At 34.2% G+C, this 22,466-nt stretch overlaps 3 protein-coding genes and 2 long non-coding RNA genes across 6 annotated transcripts in view; 3 read left to right on the forward strand and 2 right to left on the reverse strand.

Annotated features, from left to right (window-relative positions):
• Positions 1 to 6: 6 nt before the first annotated feature.
• LOC139820548 (uncharacterized) lies at positions 7 to 904 on the forward strand. Its single transcript, XR_011734002.1, has 2 exons — positions 7 to 719; positions 789 to 904. It is a non-coding gene; the product is annotated as an uncharacterized lncRNA (long non-coding RNA).
• A 966-nt stretch (positions 905 to 1,870) lies between these two features.
• Ave (Protein aveugle) lies at positions 1,871 to 3,323 on the reverse strand. Its single transcript, XM_071790925.1, has 3 exons — positions 3,105 to 3,323; positions 2,913 to 3,026; positions 1,871 to 2,227 (listed from the first exon to the last, which is right to left on the reverse strand). The coding sequence occupies exons 1-3, from the start codon at positions 3,141 to 3,143 to the stop codon at positions 2,054 to 2,056; spliced, it is 327 nt and encodes a 108-aa protein (XP_071647026.1). The 5' UTR covers positions 3,144 to 3,323; the 3' UTR covers positions 1,871 to 2,053.
• Positions 3,324 to 3,425: 102 nt separating this feature from the next.
• LOC139820541 (BRCA1-associated RING domain protein 1) lies at positions 3,426 to 8,592 on the forward strand. Its single transcript, XM_071790918.1, has 8 exons — positions 3,426 to 3,672; positions 4,101 to 4,289; positions 4,767 to 4,926; positions 5,063 to 5,143; positions 5,297 to 5,493; positions 5,572 to 5,784; positions 5,873 to 5,982; positions 6,167 to 8,592. Exons 1-8 carry the CDS (start codon positions 3,602 to 3,604, stop codon positions 6,655 to 6,657), a joined length of 1,512 nt encoding a protein of 503 aa, XP_071647019.1. The 5' UTR covers positions 3,426 to 3,601; the 3' UTR covers positions 6,658 to 8,592.
• Positions 8,593 to 8,743: 151 nt separating this feature from the next.
• Mas (trypsin-like serine protease domain-containing protein masquerade) overlaps positions 8,744 to 22,466 on the forward strand; it is a 52,810-nt gene continuing 39,087 nt past the window's right edge. For both annotated transcript variants that reach the window (XM_071790909.1, XM_071790910.1), the window contains exons 1-5: positions 8,744 to 10,154; positions 15,323 to 15,627; positions 20,164 to 20,197; positions 20,611 to 21,128; positions 21,637 to 21,819. In XM_071790909.1, coding sequence (XP_071647010.1) covers positions 10,052 to 10,154; positions 15,323 to 15,627; positions 20,164 to 20,197; positions 20,611 to 21,128; positions 21,637 to 21,819 — 1,143 coding nt within the window. In that variant the 5' untranslated portion in view covers positions 8,744 to 10,051. The remainder of the gene's footprint in view (positions 10,155 to 15,322; positions 15,628 to 20,163; positions 20,198 to 20,610; positions 21,129 to 21,636; positions 21,820 to 22,466) is intronic.
• The window catches only part of LOC139820554 (uncharacterized), a 3,861-nt gene continuing 2,368 nt past the window's right edge, over positions 20,974 to 22,466 (reverse strand). Inside the window, exons 2-3 of the long non-coding RNA XR_011734009.1 lie at positions 21,596 to 21,791; positions 20,974 to 21,113 (exon numbers count right to left, since the gene is read on the reverse strand). This is a non-coding gene — a long non-coding RNA (uncharacterized lncRNA). The remainder of the gene's footprint in view (positions 21,114 to 21,595; positions 21,792 to 22,466) is intronic.

Genomic DNA, 22,466 nt, shown 5'->3' on the forward strand with positions numbered 1-22,466 from the left:
GTACATACATAACTGGAATGTTAAAATAAAATTTTCAATAACTTACAGCTCTTAACATTACCAATCAACCACTAAACGATTGGTAAAAAATAAATTTAAAATTCCCAACAGTCAAAGTGTAGGCGCTAAAGAAGGTTAAAAATTTGTTGACAATTAATTCTTTCTTTTTAAAACGCGAAACTACCAAAAGGTTTCAATGCGGTACCAAACATTGCCAATCAATCGCCAATCGATAAAAAAAAAAAACTACCACAGTCAAAGTGGGGGGGCTAAAAGAAGATCAAAAATTTGTTTTTGATTTCCTAGAAAAACGAGAAACTACCGAACGTTTTGAATACGGTACCAAATACTACCAATCAACCACCAAACGATTGGTAAAAAAAAATATATCAATAATCCACTTGGGGGGCTAACTTTGTTGAGGTGCGTGGAAAGGGGAAAGAGAATCTTATTCTACAATAATGGTGTATCCCACAGGAGCAATTGGGAACATTTATTTGTATCTTTATTTTGTAGCCGGGAACCGGCTGTTGTTTTGTGACACGGGATTTTGAGGAATAAATTGTTATTGAATTTACTCGTTGCACAATGTTATTTTTTTTGTAGTAGATAAGGGAGGAACGGAAAAAGGGGTGATTTATATTACTTGCGAATATAAAGATTAATACTGAATTTATTAATTCAAAATCTGTTGTTGGTACAGTCTCCACAAAATAGGGGTAAGGAATACAAGTTTCGCTTGATTATTAAAATTAGACTTACTTTTATCACGCTGGCTTTTACTGAAGGAGCGCCTCCTAATGCGTCAATCAACCCTCGAGAACGGAAGGGCTCAAACTCGTCAGTCAGCCGGAACAGTTTCGAGATGAAAAGTCCACTGACGTTAGTTTAAGAGACAAGAGTCGATACTTAATGATTCGACAATTAATTAATAAAGACAATGAGCATAATGCGTAATGAGCTTCGCTCCGACTGAGTACGTATTTTTTATAGTGGCCAATTTGAATGCTGGCTGAATTTGTCGTGTTCTGATTTGCTAATGAACGAATAGAGATGGTAATTATGGGAGGCTTCTATGGCTTCCATTGGTTAGAATTAATTCCTTCTAGAAGGTTCTAAGGACGCTTTGGAGGGAGTCAAAGGACGCACTTGAGTCATATTGCATTAGCTCTCGACTGGTAAATATGTTATTTTTCTCGTGCTATCAGTCGGACGCTTCTTCACCGAGATCCTTTGATTCCTGCCGGCATTCTGGTTGGTACAGCCGAGGCGTGTTTTTAAATTATCGATTGCATTGTAGGTGACTGCGACGTCTTGGTGAATCATAGCATGGTAAGGGGCGGCTGCAACGTCTTGGTGAATCATAGCGAAGGTTAATATTAATACGAAAGTGTAAGGTTTACGACAGAGACAGTTATAATTGACCGATTTTGAAGAGTTTTGAAAAAGAGGACAAAATTTAATTTGCGTGACGTCACAGCTCGTAAAGGATCTCTATGAGGTTCTTCAGTGAAAGCTAGCATAGGGTCTGTTCGCGTTGCTTGCACTAAGAAAGCAATGTTATTATTCATATACTTATGTGATAAATTTACAAGTTTAAAAGTGTACAAAGTGTCGTATAATTTTTCAACTTACAACAATCGATGAACATGTACATACATACACTTATTTTTTTGTGAATATATAATTATCCTCAAATATTGGAACATAGTACATTTTTCCACACAAATAGCATATTTCGAGTAGAAAATATTATATTTATAATCTTATTGAAATAACCTACTTTTGCATTCATCCTGCCTGTTTGACGAAATTAATAAATCTTCTGTTCATGAAATAAATATTATTGTATTAAAAAATACAAGCAATATCCGATTCAATCTGTTTTATTCTTATAAGTTACACAATGAAAATTACATGTTTCTAAGATAAATATTATTTAATAAATATATTAAATATTATATACATATGTATATATACAATATATGTACCATAGGCAACAATATATATTAAAAAAGATGTAGCTGCGTAATAATAGGTTTATGGCTCACAATCAGTCAAGCTTCGTATTACGTCGCTCAATGTCCTTAATCTCTAGCATGTCTGTTTTCAGATGCAGTTTCATAATCTCCCTCCATATGTCCATCCTGTGCTGTTCATTATCGATACCGATCCGTCTCAAGCTATTCTCATTTATCCTTAACAATGTCTTTCCCGTAATGTCATGCTTAAAAGACACAAAAATTGTTACACTAAGTACGTATAATTCTCTTTGACAAAAAAAATCTTGCTGTACAATTAGCAACGTGGAATTAACCCTCCATCTGTATACGTCTTTTCTGCATCCTCGGAGTGTATACGTGGTCTGTCACGTTTGACGTTATTTTTTCTTATCTTAAAGTATTAAAAAAAAATCTGAAAAAATCACAAAACATCCGTCTATATTATAGTTGACGATTTTATAGTCATTTTGATTTGACATTTTCTGGCAGGCTTGCAAGTTTTACAATTACGAGCAGATATTATTTTGGCTCGGACGCCGTAGACTCATATATACAGATGGAGAGTTAAGCCTGATCTACAATGTGCTCTTTGCTTCCTGTTTTTTGCTCTTAACCTGTTTGCGACTATCCCGTATTTCGCAATTGCGTCGCGTAACGCGATGTTTTTTGTTCTCTGTCGCCTAAGATAAAAATTGACGAACTTCAGAAGAGACAAGAAACATCACGTTACGCGATGGAATTGCGAAATACGAGATAGTCGCAAAGAGGTTAAGAGCAAAAAACAGAAAGCAAAGAGCACATTGTAGATCAGGCTTTAATATCGTGTGCAAATCCTTGTGATTGCAAGGAGCAACAGGATCAGAGGTGGAATTTGGAAAAGACATCCAACATAAGTAAGAGGCCACTTACGTGCAGAAAATTCTCGTAGTACAGCTGATAGTAGTCACTGCAGTGTCGTCTAAGCCACTTCTGCACGTCTAGCACGTTCCACAGGTATATCGGACGTGGCCGGGTTGTCTTACTCTGAAAAATGCAGTGACAACTTACAGTATGTCGAAGAAACCAAGAAGATTTCGTCTATGCGCAATCTCATCGTTTTACTTTCGTCCTGACGGTGGAATTAACGACCTCCTCTACCATCGTGTTTCCGCTCTTTGACGGCGGAAAACCAAAATGCGTCGCGATAAAAAACGATGAACAGTGTCATAACAAACTAGACGTTGTAGAAATCATATGATGCGCAAATTGCTCCTGTCAAGCCGTCAAGGTGGAGAACGTGAATAAAATCAATAAAGATGAAAGAAGGCACACACGATGCGATTTTTCGATTGAGGACAAGCTATCGATAGGAAAATATCGATTCAATGCGTAAATGTATCGTAGTTTATCGATGTTTCCTAACATCGATATATCTCACTTGTCGTCATTTTATTTTGGTGGGCGGATGGAGAGAAATCTCCATGAAGTTAATAGAAGAAGGTTAACATCGTGTTATATTTGCAGATAAAATTTAATATTTTAACAGGGCGTTTTAATTGTGTGCGTTTGCCTATTCGTGGATACATTACATCAAATATTTGGAAAATCAACTTGCGAACATGGAGATTTCATGGACGAATACTGCTAGTGCGTTGCAAGATTTTGCAAACGTTCTTGTTTGTGGAAAATGGTAATTGTTAAAGGACCGTCTACAATAGCCGTAAGAGTATGCAGGCTGTGTTCCTTTATTCACTGCTAGTACTGAAAATCTATAGTTACGTGACGAAAACTATATATTTTCAGCACTGCCAGTAAAAAAGGAACACGGGAGCAGTAAGACGTAAACAGTAACCTATTGAACCAACCACAGTCGATTATTCTTGAATTGTAAAATCCCACTAGTCAGTAGTTTACTGCTTACGTCTTACTGCATACTTTTACGGCTATTATAGACGGTCCTTAAGATTTTGTTGTTATATATCATTATTTTATACTTGTAAACTCATATATATATATATATATATATATATATATATATATATATATATATACATATATACTGTACTTTTATGCTTATATGTATTATATGTTTATAACATAAAAATTCTTTTTATGTAGCGGGTCCAAACCAGTGTCTCCTGTAAGGCTCACAAATTGTGGCCATTTCTTTTGTCATGATTGTATTAAGTCTGCAACAAAATGTGTCAAATGCGATGTACCAGTGCAGCCAAAGGAAATAAAGCCTGATCATTTAATATCCAATCTTGTACAGAATTGCGATCTTATTGCAGAAATTATTCAGAAGAGGTTAGATTAGATGTTCTTTTTTTGAATACAATTACAGAGAGTGTTCAAAAATTTGACATACAAACTTTTAGGGATAATAGAAGAGACCAAAACAAGTGTTTTTTTTTTGTTAAATAACCATGGGTCTGAAACATTGAGCGACTTGTGAACTTGCGCAGATAAAATAAGAGATTGGAGAAGGTATTATTTTTTTAGTATCATATTTTTTAGTCTCTGTATTGCCCCGATTAGCTTATTTATTGTCATAATAAAGTAATTCTCAATCACACCTATAATAACCTTTTCCAATCTCTTATTTTACCTGTGTAGATTCACAAGTCGCTCAATGTTAGTTTCAGATCCATTGTTATTTAACAAAAAAACATTAGTTTTGGTCTCTTTGATTACCCCTAGAAATTTGGACGTCTTTTTGAATGTATATAAATAATATATGTATATTATAAGTAATAGAGTAATAAAAATAAATTGCCATTTTAGAGATGTATGGGACAATATTACAGACACATCCAATACGTCATTGGACAATACGATATCCACAGTACTTCATACACCAAGGAAGCAGGATTATATACGTAAGAAGAATATAAATAAAACAAATCCCAAAGGTGAAACACAATTACACACCGCATGCTTGAAGGTATAGACATCAAACAGTAATATATCCCTTATTTAGTTTAAAATGACTATTGTATTCTATCTAAATTAAATTACATGTCAAACATAAATTTAAAAATAACCATTTTTAAACGTTTCAAGAAATGATTATTTTGCAGGGAAATGCCGAACAAGTGAAACATCTCTTGTTGGCTGGTGCAAATCCTAATACAAAAGATAATGCTGGTTGGACACCACTGGTAAAGGAATTCTATCAATGTTTTTTACGGTTTCCTTTAAAAAATATATATTTTTGCACTATGGGTGCATTCCACTTCACACATCATGCGTGAAACGGAACGCACCCTATCTCATCAAGTTTGAATTGCTATTGTTCTGTATAATCATTTTAGCAAGAAACGGTTAGTTTTGGATATACTGAAATATGTGAACTATTACTGAATTGTGGAGCATCACCTGATATATCAGGTTACAAGAATCGAAGACCACTACACGAAGCTATTAAATGTAACAGAATTGAAGAAGCCAAGTTGTTATTGCGTCACAATGCTGACAGAAACCAATATGATCAGCATGGCAAAAAACCTATGTACGTGTACACTTTATTGTTACGACAAAGAATATTTTAAAGACAGCTTTGTTACATAATCTTGATTTGACCATGCAGAGATTACTGTAAATCCGAAGAGATGCGAGAGCTTCTGATGGATTTACCAAACACCCCGTCTGAAAAGGTATCGGACCTCAATCAAATGCTAGATACATCTACTCGTACATGTGACAAATTTGTGATTCTCGCGTCAAATTTAAAACATGAAAATCAGAAATTGCTTGGTCTCGTGGCTGCGAGACATAGATTCAAAATTTTGACAACATATAGGTATAGTCTATTTTTTTGTATTTTTTTATTGTTTTTCTCTTTGAAGTTAATGTACAATAATATGATATAATCAACTTTTGTATTCTAGACCAACTGTTACACACGTTATAGTAGAGGTGAATGAGCAAAATATTACAAAATTAACACTTGATGTTCTGTTCACAATTATCTATGGAAGTTGGCTTCTCAATAGTGAATGTAAGATGAAATATTATTACATGTTTATGATGATTCTTTATGCTGTGAATGTCCAGTTGTTTGCTTAACAAATATATTAATAGTCTAATACAGTAAAATTGTTATATTTAAATAAAAATTTAAGCTATACAAAATTAATATGTATAGGAACAAATCAACATTAAATTGTGCGATTTATTTAAAGGGATTCAACTAGCAGCAGACATGGATGAAGTAGCTAATGTGGATCTCGAATTGTTCGAAGTTAACGGCGCACCCACTTACGGCATCCCAAAGAAAGCGAGACGAAACGCGGAATGTAAAAATCCACGCCTGTTCAACAATTGTTTTTTTTATTTTATTTTGCAAGCGAATATGATTTATTCTATCGGTGATGTGCGATTTACGAAAGACGATCTGGTGAGACTTGTGAAAGAAGGAGAAGGAACGGTGCTCACTAGAGAACCAGATCCGGAAGACTTGAAAGATATGTCGCAAGTGATACCTTTTCACGCTGCGAATGACTTATCTCATCCTTTGCACAAATGTACGCATTATATTATATATATGCCAGGTAAAGGTGAACCTCGTGTTAGGTACAAGATGCCGCATATTAAGAGTCTGCCGTTGATATGGTTAATTGAATGCATCGAAAAATTTACTCTTATCGATCCGGCTCACCTGGGGTTGTCTTAAATTATATATTATATTTTTTGTTCAATTATTACAATATATTCTATTTATTTTCAATGATAGAGTAATACGAAAATTCTACCTATTTTTATATTATAATGTGTGTGTATACATACACGCGCAGGCACACACACATTATATATATATATATATATATATATATATATATATAATATATATGTGTGTATATATATACATATACAGAGTGCATCATAAATGTAGGCTGCTACTTCATGGGTGGATTCTACTCGTCTAAATAAGTAAAAAAGTTCATATAAATGTATGTCCAAAAATGTATTGTTACAGTCATGTTTAAAGAGACACGAAGGATGGGCACCATTTAGATTAGATGGATATCAGTGGTTTCCTGGTGTGTTTTTATGTTTTTGGGAATATCTAAAACAAATTGTTTACTCCCGGCCTGTTAACAACATTAATAATCTTTATCAGTGCATTGAAAACGGGTTCAATGAAATACGCAAAACGTCGGGAGAAAGGGTAAGAAGATTGTTAACAAGGGAAGACTCAGAACTGAATTCCGCTGGTTTTGATGAAACTTGGCAGGATTACAGACAAAGTTTCCTCGAATGTAATAGTACCCCTATTTAGGTGCAGACGGTCAAGCGTTTCTGAGATATTTTATTAATAAATTTAGTGATGTCTTTAGAGTAAAGTTTATTAGGACACTTATAAGCAAGTATTTGTGGCGTATGTTAACTGCCTCATAATTTGGAGGGGTAAAAACCATAGTAATGCAAGTCAAATTTTTAAAAATATTTTCTCGTGTGCATAGATGCAATTTATATATTGTACAGATTGCATCTATGCACACGAGAAAATATTTTTAAAAATTTGACTTGCACTACTATGGTTTTTACCCCTCCATTTGTAGACTTGAGTTTAAATCCCACAATTAATTTTTTTTATATAATGTTTTATGACAAAAATAATTATTGTTGATATAAAAAATAAAAGAATTTTAATATAAAAATTTGTATTACGTATTACATAAATTATATATATATATATATATATTAATTATTTTATTTATATGTTATTTATATATATATATATATATATATATATATATTATAGTTACACTTTATAAAAGAACATATAAATAAAATAATTATGAGGCAGTTACCATATCCATTACACCACAAATACTCGTCTGTGAGTATCCTAACAAGCTCTGGTCTAAAGACACCACTAAAATATCTCGGAAACAATTGACCGTTTACACTCAAATAAGGGTACTATTACATTCAGGGGAACTTTCTCTGTAATCCTGCTAAGTTTCATCAAAATGGGCGGAGTTCAGTTCTGAGCCTTCCTTTATTAGCGATCTTCTCACCCTTTCACAAACACGCAATGTTTTACAGTCGTATTCCATTGAACCCGTTTTCAATACACTGACAAAGATTATTAATGTTGTCAACAGGCCAGGAGTAGACAATTTATTTTAGATGTCCCGAAAAACAAATAACTAGTAAATAATAAGTCTGATTATTGGCTGATCAGTTCAAATATATTGTACTATTTGATACGCGTATCAAGAGGTCGGTGTAAACTAGGCCACTGTAACGATGCATTTTTGGATATACATTTATATCTTATACGAACTTTTTTGCTCATTTTGATGAGTAAAATGTACCTCTGAAGTAGCGGTTTACACACATTTATGTTACACCTTGCATATACCTGTATATATACATATAAGATATATATTATAATATGTATAATATATTAAATACATTATACATCAATATTTTTTTCAAATTTTTTGTTCTGTGCAATGAGATACTCTTGAAAAGAGCTTCACGTGATTTATGCAAATTGAAAAAGGAACAAACACGAATTTATACGTATGTAAAAAACAAATTCATTGACAAAATATGTTATATATCACGAATAAGCTAAATTTTGATACATGTGTTATTTTTAGTTAGATTTATATATCTATCCCTTCCAAAATGAGCTGTGAAGAATGCCTCTCTCTTTCAATAATTTTCATTATCTTTTTGTCAGTACGAGATAGTTTTAGTCGATTAATGCTTTAAGCATAGGCGTGAATCGACATGTAGTGCGATAAATTTTACGTCCGTTAATTTAACAGTCATTACGTCCAGACAGTTCTTATGGAATTCTATCAGGAATTTGTGCTATAGTCGTGGGACGATGCCACCTTGTGTGCAAAGTGCGATTAATTCTGGAGGAAAATATCGTACGGTATCTTGTACATTTACGGGTGAAGTACCGCTAGTCGCACACGGGCACACACGCATACGCGTCGTACACATACCCGTGCATGCGCAGCGTGTATACGTATTACAAGCGCACACGGTGCACGTGTATGGAAAGGAAAGAGGGAAACGACGGAAGAGCGGCTAGAAAGGAGAACAGGACGGAGAGGGAAAGAGGAAGAAGAGCGTAAAACTGGAGGAAAATAGAAAAAAGAGTGAGATCCGGCCGCGCGGAGGAGAGCGTGAGGATCAAGAGGAGAAGACGAGCATGGACCGAGACTATGCCGAGTACGTAGCGCATCCAAGAGAGATACCTAGATAATCAGTTATCGAGGAAGAAACGAAGAATGCATACCGAAGAAAGCAGGGACGGATTGCCCGATTAGATATCCATCTTAAACTCTTCTGACTCGAGTCGTGAATAAAATTATTTATTACAGGGATGGAAATTTTAAAAAGGACGTCTTATATATTGCGAATAATGCAGGCGCAATCGGTATTGCTTTCAAAATGACATTTCTTAATATGTATTTCACAAGTACACTTTAGAATTTTGGTAAATAGTGTACTAATTGATTAGATTAATTAAGATATTGATTAAATTTTTTTCTTCGTAAGCGTCACTTATTCCGTGCGATAATCTAAATTGTTGATTTCACCCGTGTTTTGTAGGAACGAAAAAAGCAACCGAAGTAGCTAGCACCGCCCCTGTCAACAACCCTATCCCCTCCGGATAACGTTCACAAAGCCGGTCGACCGTCATCTCGTCTCGTTTCCTTCTTTCTTTTTCTTCCTCTTTGTTTCTCTCACCTTCTCGGAGTTCTCGGGCCGCCACCACATGGAGGTGGGGATCCGCACACCCTGACCCACAAGTAGGCCCTGATCTCTACCCAGTTGGTGCCCGTCAAACGAGCCGAGGCAGGCGATGTGGGTTCGTACAACGCAACATTGTGAACGTGAACGCAACATCGTTGAACTCTCCCGACGGTGAAGAGAGGCAGTTTGACACGCACGTGATCGAGACCACGCGAATAAGACAGTGCACCTCTTGGAGACAATTTCCTTCTTTCTTTCTCTCTCTTTTTTTCTCTTTCTTTTTTCATTGTTTCTCCCGATCGAAGAAACAAACGGAGACGGCTAGAGGGAGGCTGAAGATGATATTGAGAGCTGCCCCCGGGGGCATCGTCCTTTTGCTCGCGCTCATCGGGTTAGTTGGCGCGCAGGATGATGATTCCTTGGCTAGTACTTTCCTGTCAGGTAAGAATCGCGATTCGCAACTGACTGAGACATTGCGTGGGAGGCATGATACTGTGACATCCTCAGTCAAAGTTTGTAGAGGAAGACATTTGTCAGAGAACGATAAAGTTCATGATTTGGCTCGGTTTTCTATCGATCCATGTCGTTGAAAAACTTGTTTGATGTATTACTGAAGAGATTTAATAAAACCAATACTCGTAGAAAAGAATACTATAATATAATAATCAAAAGGATAGTATTGGCAACGCGAAATTGATGAAGAGATGAGATGGGAGCTTCTTGAAACTTCCATCAGAAAAGTTTTACCGCGTACAAGTTTATGATTTTTTACAACTTATAATCATATACCGTGAATGACTGAAAGATGGGAGATGGGAGCAAAATTGACGTTCAGCTTATGAAAGCTTACGACTGTTACGTTTAATAAAATGCACCGTCCCCAAAAAGAAATGTGATAATCATACAGATATTTTATTATTCGCTTATATATACATCCGTAAGTATCTTTTCATTGTTACACTTATGTAAAATTCTCTTATAGCATTCCTAAAAAAGTTATTGTCATAAATTTACACGAAAAAGAAATAATTATGAACTTTAATTGTGTCAGTTATTTATTATTAAACGATCAACATATGATGCTAGTTTCTGGAACGGCCTAAATATATATATTCGGTATTATTTGATGTACAATACTTGTGCAATATACGAACGTGCAAGTAATACCGTATCGTTAGTTAATTGAGATGGATGTTTAGGTCAGAACTGTGTCTGTATTGAACCGATTTTGTCTCTTTCCTGACGGCTCGTGATGAGCGGCATGATTTTTGCGTACCTATGCGACGCACGTAATATACGGCCGACAAAAAGTTACCCGGTAGCGGCTTCGAGAAATAGAAATTCGCGTGCGCCGACTGTATGCGGCGCACGCTTTTATAGGTAGAATCTGGAAGGATGCGACTGTTCTACTTTTAGAAGTTGCGTATAGCGCTATGCGGATGATGGTCGATTCACTGGCGGTAACAAAAGTAACAAGGCCGCTTGTGAGCTTAAAAACTAGGAAGCGATGCACTCGTCTTCGTTCCACGTTCTAGGCTGACATTATCTTTTTACTCGATTTGTTTATTGTTCGCAGAGGCGGACTTCCGGTCAGCCTGATTTTTTGCTACCGTTATTATTACAATAAGCAAAATTAGTCATTGCCTTCTTCACTTCGGACAGGAAGGCGATACATTGTAATGTTTTCTAGGGTACTATACTGTATCGAAAGTCCTGATTCTCATAAACGCAATGTATTGCTTTGATAAGTGAAGCACGACCGTTATGATATACCATTATACATCAGTTAGAGAGAAAAACGCTATTTATGGTCCGGACTGGATCTTTTGATAGCCTATAATAATAATATTATGTGAATTTTATATACTTTTTCCAAACTCAGTAAACTGCGCGCCGATTTTTTAGCGGCGTTTAAAACAGCTCCTGGTTGGAACAGTAAATCCACATACTTAAATCGATAATCGATTTAAATTGATGCTAATAAGCATCTTGTGATTTGATAATGATGTTTTAAAGATCGACAAAAACTCGGGGCGCGCAGTTTACTTTAAAAAAAGTATATGAAATTCACACAATATTATTATTAGGCTACAAAAAAAAATATAAAATTCAGTCCAGACTGTAAATGGCATTTTTCTCTCTAATTGATTGTATCGCTTTGAGTTTATCAAAATATCGAATAATTTTACGTCCCATTGGAGGATTCTTAAGGGCCACTAAATTTTATTATTTATTCTTCAAGTATTAATTACGAAGGCACGAAATTATGATCAAATATTTATCGTTAAAAGCATGATATAAGAACTTTTTGAATCGAGCAGAATTAATTGAATTATGTGAAAGATCGAATCACATCATCGTGCAATCGGTCACCTTAAAGTAATGGAAAATCAATGTCTTAAAAGTGTACGGATTTCCTGTGTGAGATACGGCGAGCAAAAGATTTATCGAAAATTGCAGAAACCGATCCTAATTAAGACGCGCGTTCCTAATTAAGCTCGCGCGTGACGTTGAAAATACAACGTAATTTTACGGACCAGTAATAACGGAATCTTGACTTAATAGTACACCAGTATTTCCAAATTCGTAAAAAATCAGTCAAAACCTACATATACCTACATTTTATTTGCATATATTTTTAATAAAATTTTTGCACGAAATAAATTATATATTTTTATGAAGTTAATAATGACAAATTATAACATGGATATAAATAATAAATTTATTCAGAGGCAAGCTTTTTTTCGTAAAAGCCTACATGCCGCATGTGTACTTCTTTTTAATTTTTTTTGCATATTTCTTTATTTTAGACTTTTTCAGATTATTTTAATTAACAGTCAGTACATACATATTATACCAACTGGTCATAAAACATTAGATATTTTTTAGATATAAATATTATTCAATTCTGATATTATCCACTTTCAATAAAAAACGCAATTAAATATTGACGGTTTCAAAAATTGGATGAGTTTTTGCGGAGTTTAGAAATACTGTACCTTATTCTATATACTATATATATATATTTTTTATGTTTTATATACGTTTCGCAGGTATGTTTTTTGATTTTTAGTTTGAGACTCAATTATTTAACATTGAATGAGTCTCTCTTAAAAATAATAGTATCTTTTTTTATTCAAGACCTGCGGACAATCAGAATTCTGTTTCTTTATAACTGTTGTTTTGAAAACAAAAACGTAAAAAATTGTTTAGGTACATACAAACATATAAATGTATATAATTATTGTACATAATATGTCCATATATGTTTTATTTCTTTTGTATAATCTCTGTCCGCATATATAAGAAAAATAATAAGAAGACTAAACAAAAAATAACTAGGAAAATAACTTTTGCATTGTTTTTTTACAAAAAGTTTACAAAATTTTTTACAAAAATTGTGATTAGATTATACAATATTCTGTATATAATTACATATAATCATATTTTACATGCAATTATTACATTTAGATATGATTAAATATGAGCATTTTTTTTTATTTCTTTATACTTTATTCTTTATATAGAAAAACGATGCAAAAAAATTATTCTTTTAATTATTTTTAATTTTTTATTATTTTTCCTTATGTATACGAAAAAAGAATTATACAAGAGGAAAAATCTATATTAATATATTGTAGGTATATATTTATAATATATAATATGTCGATTTTTATATAAAAATATATGTAATGTATTATATATATTTTTTATATGAAAAGTGTTTTACCAGGATACCAGTACCTTTTTATTCTGTTTTTTCTTTTTATTTTTTTTATTTCTGCAGAAATTCTCAAAAGTTATATTAATTATAGTCAATAGGATAAACGTGTAAACTAAAACGAATGTTTCTTAGTGTCTCATTGATAATAAAAGTGTCTTCTAAGACTGTAGCTCATGGAATCGGTATTTGCGTTCACGGACTTTACTGCGTAATCATTCAACGAATCCGAAATCGAATTGCAGCGTTAGACGAAACACGTGCGACGCCGAAGACAGCTATATACGCGGCTTGAGTCGAGCAGCTCATTAACTACCGTTATGTTTGTTTGGTCCGTTATGATTGCCAAAGTGAAACCAGCTGGGGGAGTCGAGTATAATATCATCGTGCGAATTTCTTGGCGGGACCCGGCGGCGGCGTGACGAATTGCGGTACTTCGCTTAAACTTTCATCCATAATCGATGCCATCGTTAACACACGGCACCGCGGCGGTGCGAAACACCCGCACGATTTAGTCATCAGACTCCTCCCTGTGCGCTCGTTGAATTGGATGCGATTGATTTCGAAAGTTGCAAGCGCATAAAATAATATATATATATATATATATATATATATATATATACTTAGCGTATATAAAATAGCGGTCAATATTATATAAATGTAGGAGAATTAAATAAATGCCTTGGTGAAAATTTATCTTAGAATTCTTTACATAATTGTTTAGAATTTCTATATGCCTAAACTTCAGAATTTTTCAGTCCTATAATAATTTTAATATTATGTTTTAGAAAATTTTGTAAAATTTTTTATACATATTGGAACGCTTCTTTATATTCGTGAATTCTAAGAGACATTTTCCCTAACTAATAATTAACTATTAATATAATGTCTCGGTTTTCTTCGCTATATTAAAGACTCATGTGGATAAGAACAATTGTATACGTTAAAAAAATGTCTGATCTTAAAAATGTATAGAAAGACAAATATAATTCTTATTTCCATCATGAAATGATGGGTAATCATGAGTATTATTAGAAGATCGCGAGTGTCTCTTTTTTTTAGATATAAAATCATTAAATTTTTCTTCTAATTTTATGGAAATTTGGAATTGACTTTACATTATATTGTTTCAAATTTCTCACCTTTCTAAAAATTACCAATTATTTTTTTACATAATATCGATCTCATGGAATATATAATAGAAAAATAGAATATAATCTGATGTAAACTCTCCGGTTCCGCCGGAGAGGTCTTCGATAATAGCGAAGTGGTACCCAGGTCATTAGCTTGCTTCCCACGTCTGTTAAGATCAAGCTCGGTCATCCTTGACCACTTTCGTAAAGGTGGTCTCGCCGGTAAAATTATGTATGCAGGAATTCCTGCTGTTCGCTGACGATGCCCCTACTGCGTCACCCTAAGCGATATACAGTTACAATTAATGATGACAGCGGCAGCGGTGACAGTTGTAATTTTGTAAGAGGCTTTCCTCTAATCTCGCCGCCGCGAGATTGTGAGGTAACACCTCCGCGGTCGACGCACCGGGCCTTGTCCCAACCCGCGTTTCTCGGCATACTCGAATCGATTAAATTTCCCTTCTTTCTTTCCTCAGGATCGGGGTCTAACTGATTCAGAATTTGGGACCGTTATAATTCGATCACCGCCAACACTTGTAATACCTTCATAGCTCTTATAACGAATCTCTTTATAATACAATACTTCTATTTATTCTTTTTTTTTATAATTAATAAAGTAATGCAACTTTGAGAAATTTATATATTATATATTTGTACATAGAGAAAATATATGATATTGTATTAAATTTAAATTACGCCAATTTTAATTTGTCATGATAGATCGAGATATATATAGGAATGATTTATGTACGCAGGTTTCTTAAATTCTTTAACGAGCACGGCGAAAATTGCTGACTGTCCGGGAGTATGCGTGCACGCGTGGGCGTCGATAATATGCGACGATGTCCTCGAGGACGTGCAATGTCCTGCGGCGAGTATGCGATGCTGCCTGCAGGATCCGATAAATAGTACCTCGTCCGAAAACGCGATCGACGACGAGGAGCCCACTTCGACCACGTCCACGACGGTCGTCAAGACCACGACGATTTCTACGACGCCCCCGACAACTACAACGATGCTCAGCACGTCGACTTCCGTCTCTTCGGCAAAAACTACACCGGTACGTTCAGCAGATTTGGTATTAGAGAAAATAAGTTGGGCTGAAAACTACTCTAGAAAGTTATTGCTAGAAAACAAGATATACATATATATATATATATATATATATATATATATATATATATATATATCTTGTTTATATATATAATATATATATATATATATATATATATATATATATATATATATATATATATATATATATACATATGTACACTGCTAAAAAAAATTAAGAAATTACTTTTTCTCAGTAAATTTTTGCACATTTTTAAACTGTAATTACTCAGCGAATAATTAACATAAAAAAAGTATACTCAAAGGCGTGGTCATCTTTGTATAACGACGCATGAGATATCCAAAATCTTGAAATTTGCAGTATTCCATCGCCTAACAAAAAAATTGGTGAACATAATCATTGATACCATCTCAAAGTACAGACTTTACCCTTTCAAATAAAAAAAAAACTTTGTCCTACACCGATTATTTAGCGAGATATCACAATTTAAAGTAACCCCTGTTTTTTTTATGATTTCAGCACGGTACCGCCGGCATTTGCGTAACCTGATGTGCACCATATGGGGAGATTGCTCGGTCGAATTTTGCAAATCATGAATGTATGTGTATGTGTATGGAGTGTACATATGTATGTGTGTACATGTAGAGGTTTTTTTTAGTAAGAAGTGTTGTCATCTCTTCGTCGTATTACCCTGCGCAATCTTGATCTCATGTTGATACATTTTTTTACATCAGATTAAGAAATTTTATTCCAAATTTGACGCAGTGCCTCTTCAATCACATATACATATGTACACTCCATACACATACACATTCACATACACATACATTTATGATTTGCAAAATCCGACTGAGCAATCTCCCCGTGCTGCACATCAGGTTACGCAAATGCCGGCGGTACTGTGCTAAAATAACAGGGGTTACTTTAAATTGCGATATCTCGCTAAATAATCGGCGTAGACAAAGTTTTTTTTTTCATTTAAAAGAGCAAAGTCTATACTTTAAGATGCATGATATCAATGATTATGTTTGCCAATTTTTTTGTTAGGCGGTGAAAGACTACAAATTTCATAAGATCTTGGGTATCTTAAATACGTCCTTTTACAAAGCTAACCACGCCTTTGAGTATTAACCTGAGTGAAAATTGAACAAAAGCACCTTATAGTAGAGAGTTTGCCATGTAAAACCTTTTTTAAAACTTTTTTTATTATGTTATATATTCGCTGAGTAATTACAGTTTAAAAATGGGCAAAAAGTCACTGAGAAAAAGTAATCCCCTAATTTTTTTTAGCAGTGTATATATCTTATTATATATGTTGTATATTAGGCGCGCGCGCATATACGTACACGCACACACGCACACGCACACGTACACGTACACTCACACACACTCTTGCACGCGCGCGCACACACACACACACACACACACACACACACTCGCAAAAAAAAACAGGCCACTTAAAATCAGCACTAAAAAGCGCCAAATTTAAAGTATTGTAAAAAATATTGTGAAAAATGATCGCAGAGTTTTGTTTAAAAAAGCGTTTTAAAGCTTGAAACCTTTTGATGCTTCAAGGCTCGTTTCTTTGTGAAGATTTTTACTACAAACGGTACTAATTTAAAGTTGCAAAGTTGAAGAATAAACTCCAACTTTTATAGCGTGCACGTGGAGAATAAAATTTATTCTTTAAATTTCATCGATTGTATCGAAAACTATAACATTTTCTCTTTAAAATAGTTTTTTAATTATTACGCTTCCATTTTTTTCATCGAGTTATGACAATTTAAAGTGCGTAGTGCATTTTCAGGTTTTTTTCTCTAAAAATCTGTATTCTTCCGTCAATATCCGTATATCTTCTGATTTGTTATAAAAATTGTTCCGTTGACAAAATGGTGCAAGTGACAAATTGAAATGTTCATACAGGAATGACGAACCGCGGGGTACTTATCTCCGCTGTGATACACACACACATACACATACACACCATACACATACAGACACATGCACGAGGCGTAAATGTGACCGTCTACCTCCACATGGAGGCATCTTGGGTCGACTATAATTTGTACAGACAATGAGACAATGATGGTTGTCATTTTAAATGATGTACATACATGTGAGAGCTTTTCAAACATATAATACTTTAACTTTGATCGATTTTGAGAAAAAATTAAAATTATATCTTCTTTTGCGGAAAGGTTACACAGTCGGACTTACACTTCGTGTGTGTGTGTGTGTGTGTGTGTGTGTGTGTGTGTGTGTGTGTGTGTGTGTGTGTGTGTGTGTGTGTGTGTGTGTGTGTGTGTGTGTGTGTCACAGCGGAGGTAAGTATCCCGCGGTTTGTCGTTCCCGTATGAACACCGTAATTTGTCATTTGCATTGTTTTGTCAACGGAGCAGTTTTCATAACAAATCAAAAGATACGGATATCGGCGGCAGGATACATTTTTAGAGAAAAGACCTGAAAATGCACTGCTCATTTTAAATTGTCATCATAACTCAGTGAAAAAAAAATGGTAGCGTAATGATTAAAAAAGCATTTTAAAGAGAAAATGTTGAATTTTACAATACAATCGATAAAATTTGAAGAATAAATTTCGTTCTCCACGCTATGAAAGTTGAAGTCTATTCTTCAATTTTGGAAGGTCCACTTTAAATTAGTGCCGTTTGTAGTAAAATTTTCGCAGAGAAACGAACCTTGAAGCATTCAAAAACTGAGGATTTAAGCTTTCTTAGGCATTACTCTGCGATCATTTTTCACAAAGATATGCAACTTTGAATTTAGTGCTTTTTAGCACTGATTTCAAGTGGCCCGTTTTTTTGCGGGTGAGTGTATTTAGATAATAATTATAGTACTTACAAGTACTTACAAGTTACAATTAAGTAACACTTCCCAAGTGATATACCTACGCCGATTTTTTTTTTTTGGGTGTGATTCAGGAACTCAAAAGATGATAATTTATGTCAAAAAAATTAGCTTAATATTGTTTAGATGACTTATATATACAAGATGTTCTCTTTTTAATGATACAGGTATGATCAAATATCTCTCAAACAACACATTTGCGAAAAAAATTTTTAAACAAAAGTTGCTTGGTTTCAATAGACATACTTAAGATGATGACATTTGCTTGACCTAGAAAAGCCCCTCTGAACATCACGATAAGATTGCCTCCAACTTTTTCGATAAAATTATAAGATTTTATAATAGGAACTGATTTGTTTCATTATCCTGCGATAAAAAGTATATATTTATATATATTTTTGCGAGATATTTGATCACACCTTCCTACATCATTAAAAAGAGAGCATCTTGTATAAGTCATTTAAACAATATTGAGCTAATTTTTTTGGTATAACTTATCATCTTTTGGGTTCTTGAATCACACCCCAAAAGATGAAAAATCGGCGTGTATTACTTGGAAAGTGTTATTTGTTAGGTTAGGTTAGATTAGAGGAAAACTTACCCTTATGATGAATAACTTTATATAATCATAAAACAGCCCATTGCATATATTAGTATATTATTTAATATATATCTACATATTCAAATATATCATTAGACTTGTGAAAATGTCAATAAATTAATTAAAAGACGGCGATACGAGTCAAGCGCGGTACGTGCGCAACTAGAGAATTATAATAGTTACAGAAGTAACGAATTACAATGTATATATACGTATATACATATATTCCAACTTAATAAACTGCGCGCCGATTATTTGTCGGACTTGAAACACAGCTATCGATCGTTGGAACTTTAATACCCTTCCCTCCCCGGAATTTTATCTATACGATTTAATTATTTAAAAAACTGTAAAGAAATTATTGCGAAAAATATTACCTCAGCCAGGATTCGAACCTGGAACCTCCCTCATTCCGTGAAGGGCGTCGTACCAATTCGACTACCGAGGCATGTGGTAATATTTATCGCAATAACCGCGTTGATAAGTTTAACAAGCGCATGTTTCAGCCTGCGTAAATTTTCAAATATATCATTAGACTCGTGAAAATGTCAATAAATTAATTAAAAGACGGCGATACGAGTCAAGCGCGGTACGTGGTGCGCAACTAGAGAATTAATAGTTACAGAAGTAACGAATTACAATGTATATACGTATAATATACATATATTCCAACTTAATAAACTGCCGACAAATAATCGGCGCGCATACGTAATACATATATACGTATATACATTATTGTAATTCGTTACTTCTGTAACTATTAATTCTCTAGTTGCGCACCACGTACCGCGCTTGACTCCGTATCGCCGTCTTTTAATTAATTTATATCTACATATGTTATTGTTGATAGATCTACAGCGGGTCGAGAAAATAATTATTTTGAATTATAAACCAGATCGTGACTATAAAAATTCTTTGTATAAATCAAGATAATCATCCTTCTGCTTTCTTGTCAAATCGAAACAGAAGTTTTCAATCAATGACAATATATTTTCCTCGTTTAATTGTTATATTAGCATTAAAAATTAAGTTTATATATATTTTTTGTTTTACAGGAAAGCTACAACGAGACGAGCGACAAGTCATTAAGTATGTAAATGTTTTGTGTAAAATATATTTCTTCATTGTAGTACACTTGCTTCTTTTAGTCGTATCATCGTTTTAATTATTAACATTGTTTATTAGTTTGTAGTTCAAATCTTTTTTTCTTTACGCTGATGAAAATCATAAATTTGTCAGTTGAAGTGTTTGAGAGATACAAATTGATTTGACATGCGAAGTTTAAACTGTCAGTAATTAGAGAAAAACTTACTCTTATGAGGTATAACTTATATATAATAAACATAAAATAAGTATCTATTTATCTCATTGTTGCTTGCAATTATAAAGAATATTCTGGTATAATTAATATTGTATTGTCAAAATAAAAGTCGGTACAATGTATACTTCGTGCATATGTTTAACTATATTAGCGAAGTTGAAACAGTAACGGTCATTTTCAGCGAAAGCTTGTTCGGGCATTTGTATGGCTGCGAGAATCGCCGATTATTGCGATGCCGTGCTGGTGATAGATACCCTCTGCAAGCCGGGCTACAAGTGCTGCGTATCCAGGGACGCCTTCGGGGACTCTCCACCACCCGAGCTCCTGGTGATCGACCGCCTGAACTCCTCCCGTTATGACGAGAAGAATGGTGGCGGAGCCTCCAGTAAGGTTTCGTTCCCGTTGACGACGACGCGGCCGAATACGTCGACGAGCGTCTCTGCAACTGCCACCGCGGTTGCGACGACGATGACGACCATGACGACGACGACGTCCACAATGATGGCTGCTACCAGGCAGCCATCAACGGCAACGACGATGACGAGGCCGAAGCCGGTGCCGTTCAAACCGTGCAAAGGAAAATGCACGAGCGGGTTACCCGCCCTCTTCTGCGAGAATATCGACGTCGACGCGGATTGTCCCCCCGACGACTCCGTGTTGACGGTTTGCTGTATCAGCGAACCGCTATCGCAAAAACCGGTAATGAGATTTAATATTTAATCGTTCGCTTTAATGTAAGATATGTTGTCGTTCGTGAATGCGTCGATTTGCCTCGAAAGGATTATCTCGAAGCTATTTTTAGAGGATTATAATCCCGGTGAAAAAATTCTCATAATATCTTAATGTTTTCAAGAATTTTTTATATCTTAAATTTATGAAGATTTCTAAAAAAGTACCTCACACTTATTCAGATTTTGTTTTTTTCTGGAAATTATAGAAGGAGAAATTTTAGAATATTTCAGAACTTGCGTATATAAAGAATTCTAGAAAGAATGTACACTTTTTCAGCATTTCTAAAAAGTGTTCCAATTCGTAAATAAAACATCTGGGTCTAAAAAGTTATAAAATTACATAGAAATTGTGAAAAATTCTGAAATTTATGTAGAAATTCTGAAAAGTGTGTTATATGAATTCAAGAAAGCGATACTGTAATTTGGCGAGATTACCCCATAATTGTTCGCAGCAGCGTAAGTATCGCTTTGCTTAGGAAACGACAACGACGATTCGGCCATCCACGAAAGCTCCTCAACCGAAGCTACCGCCGTGCCCTGGTTTTTGCCTGTTGACTCTCATGGCAGCTTTCTGCGAGCGACCGAATGTGATTATAGCGAAAACGTCGACCTGCCAGTCCGGCTCCATCTGCTGTGATAATACAAAAAGTCCGCCACAGGTAAGTAACTCATCACCATTTGATACCGAGATTTGTGTCGGTCATTTTGTAAGGATAACGCGAAAAAATCTCGAAAACGTGAAAATATATATATGTATATATGTAAAAAACTAAAAAAACAATATTTATCTATTTATGATTTTCTGTAATGTTTATATTTTGTAATCTTTTTATGATTAGCGATGGAATCAAGTTCAATTTAAAAATCCGAGTCAAATCCAATAATAAAGTTTTATTTTCTAGTAGGGTTTCAATAATATTCATAAGAAGTATAATAATATTTCATCATATACTTGCGAAGTAATCGATCCCGACTGGTTAGTTTCGAATTTCAGAATGAGTATATATCTGCAGAATTTGAAATATACTTCTAAATATAGTTTTTATCGTAAGGAATCAATTAAATCTTTTGAGATCGTGAGGAATTAAACAAGAAGTACTCTAAGAATAAAATTAGTTTAAAGAATGTATATATGTATAAAGTTGTTAGTTTTTAAATTTAGTTCAAAGAATGTATAAATTTAATGTATAAGATTTTAAGTAACTTTGATCCTATATTTTTAACCATATTTTTATTATATTTAATTTTAAGAGGATGCTGGAGTCGTCTGTTTTAACGATAAAATTACCATTTTCGTAGTCTCACA

The sequence above is a fragment of the Temnothorax longispinosus genome, chromosome 10 (assembly GCF_030848805.1).
Source record: "Temnothorax longispinosus isolate EJ_2023e chromosome 10, Tlon_JGU_v1, whole genome shotgun sequence".
Taxonomy (NCBI): domain Eukaryota; kingdom Metazoa; phylum Arthropoda; class Insecta; order Hymenoptera; family Formicidae; genus Temnothorax; species Temnothorax longispinosus.

Excerpts from the sequence above, each read along its gene's own strand:
- Ave (XM_071790925.1), bottom strand. The coding sequence starts at position 3,143 with ATGGTAGAGGAGGTCGTTAATTCCACCGTCAGGACGAAA. Across the intron at positions 3,027-3,104 it reads ATTCCACCGTCAGGACGAAA|AGTAAGACAACCCGGCCACG; the intron begins GTAAAACGATGA and ends TGCATTTTTCAG. Across the intron at positions 2,228-2,912 it reads ACTACGAGAATTTTCTGCAC|CATGACATTACGGGAAAGAC; the intron begins GTAAGTGGCCTC and ends GTGTCTTTTAAG.
- LOC139820541 (XM_071790918.1), top strand. The coding sequence starts at position 3,602 with ATGGAGATTTCATGGACGAATACTGCTAGTGCGTTGCAAGATTTTGCA. Across the intron at positions 5,494-5,571 it reads CAGCATGGCAAAAAACCTAT|AGATTACTGTAAATCCGAAG; the intron begins GTACGTGTACAC and ends TTGACCATGCAG. Across the intron at positions 5,983-6,166 it reads TTGGCTTCTCAATAGTGAAT|GGATTCAACTAGCAGCAGAC; the intron begins GTAAGATGAAAT and ends ATTTATTTAAAG.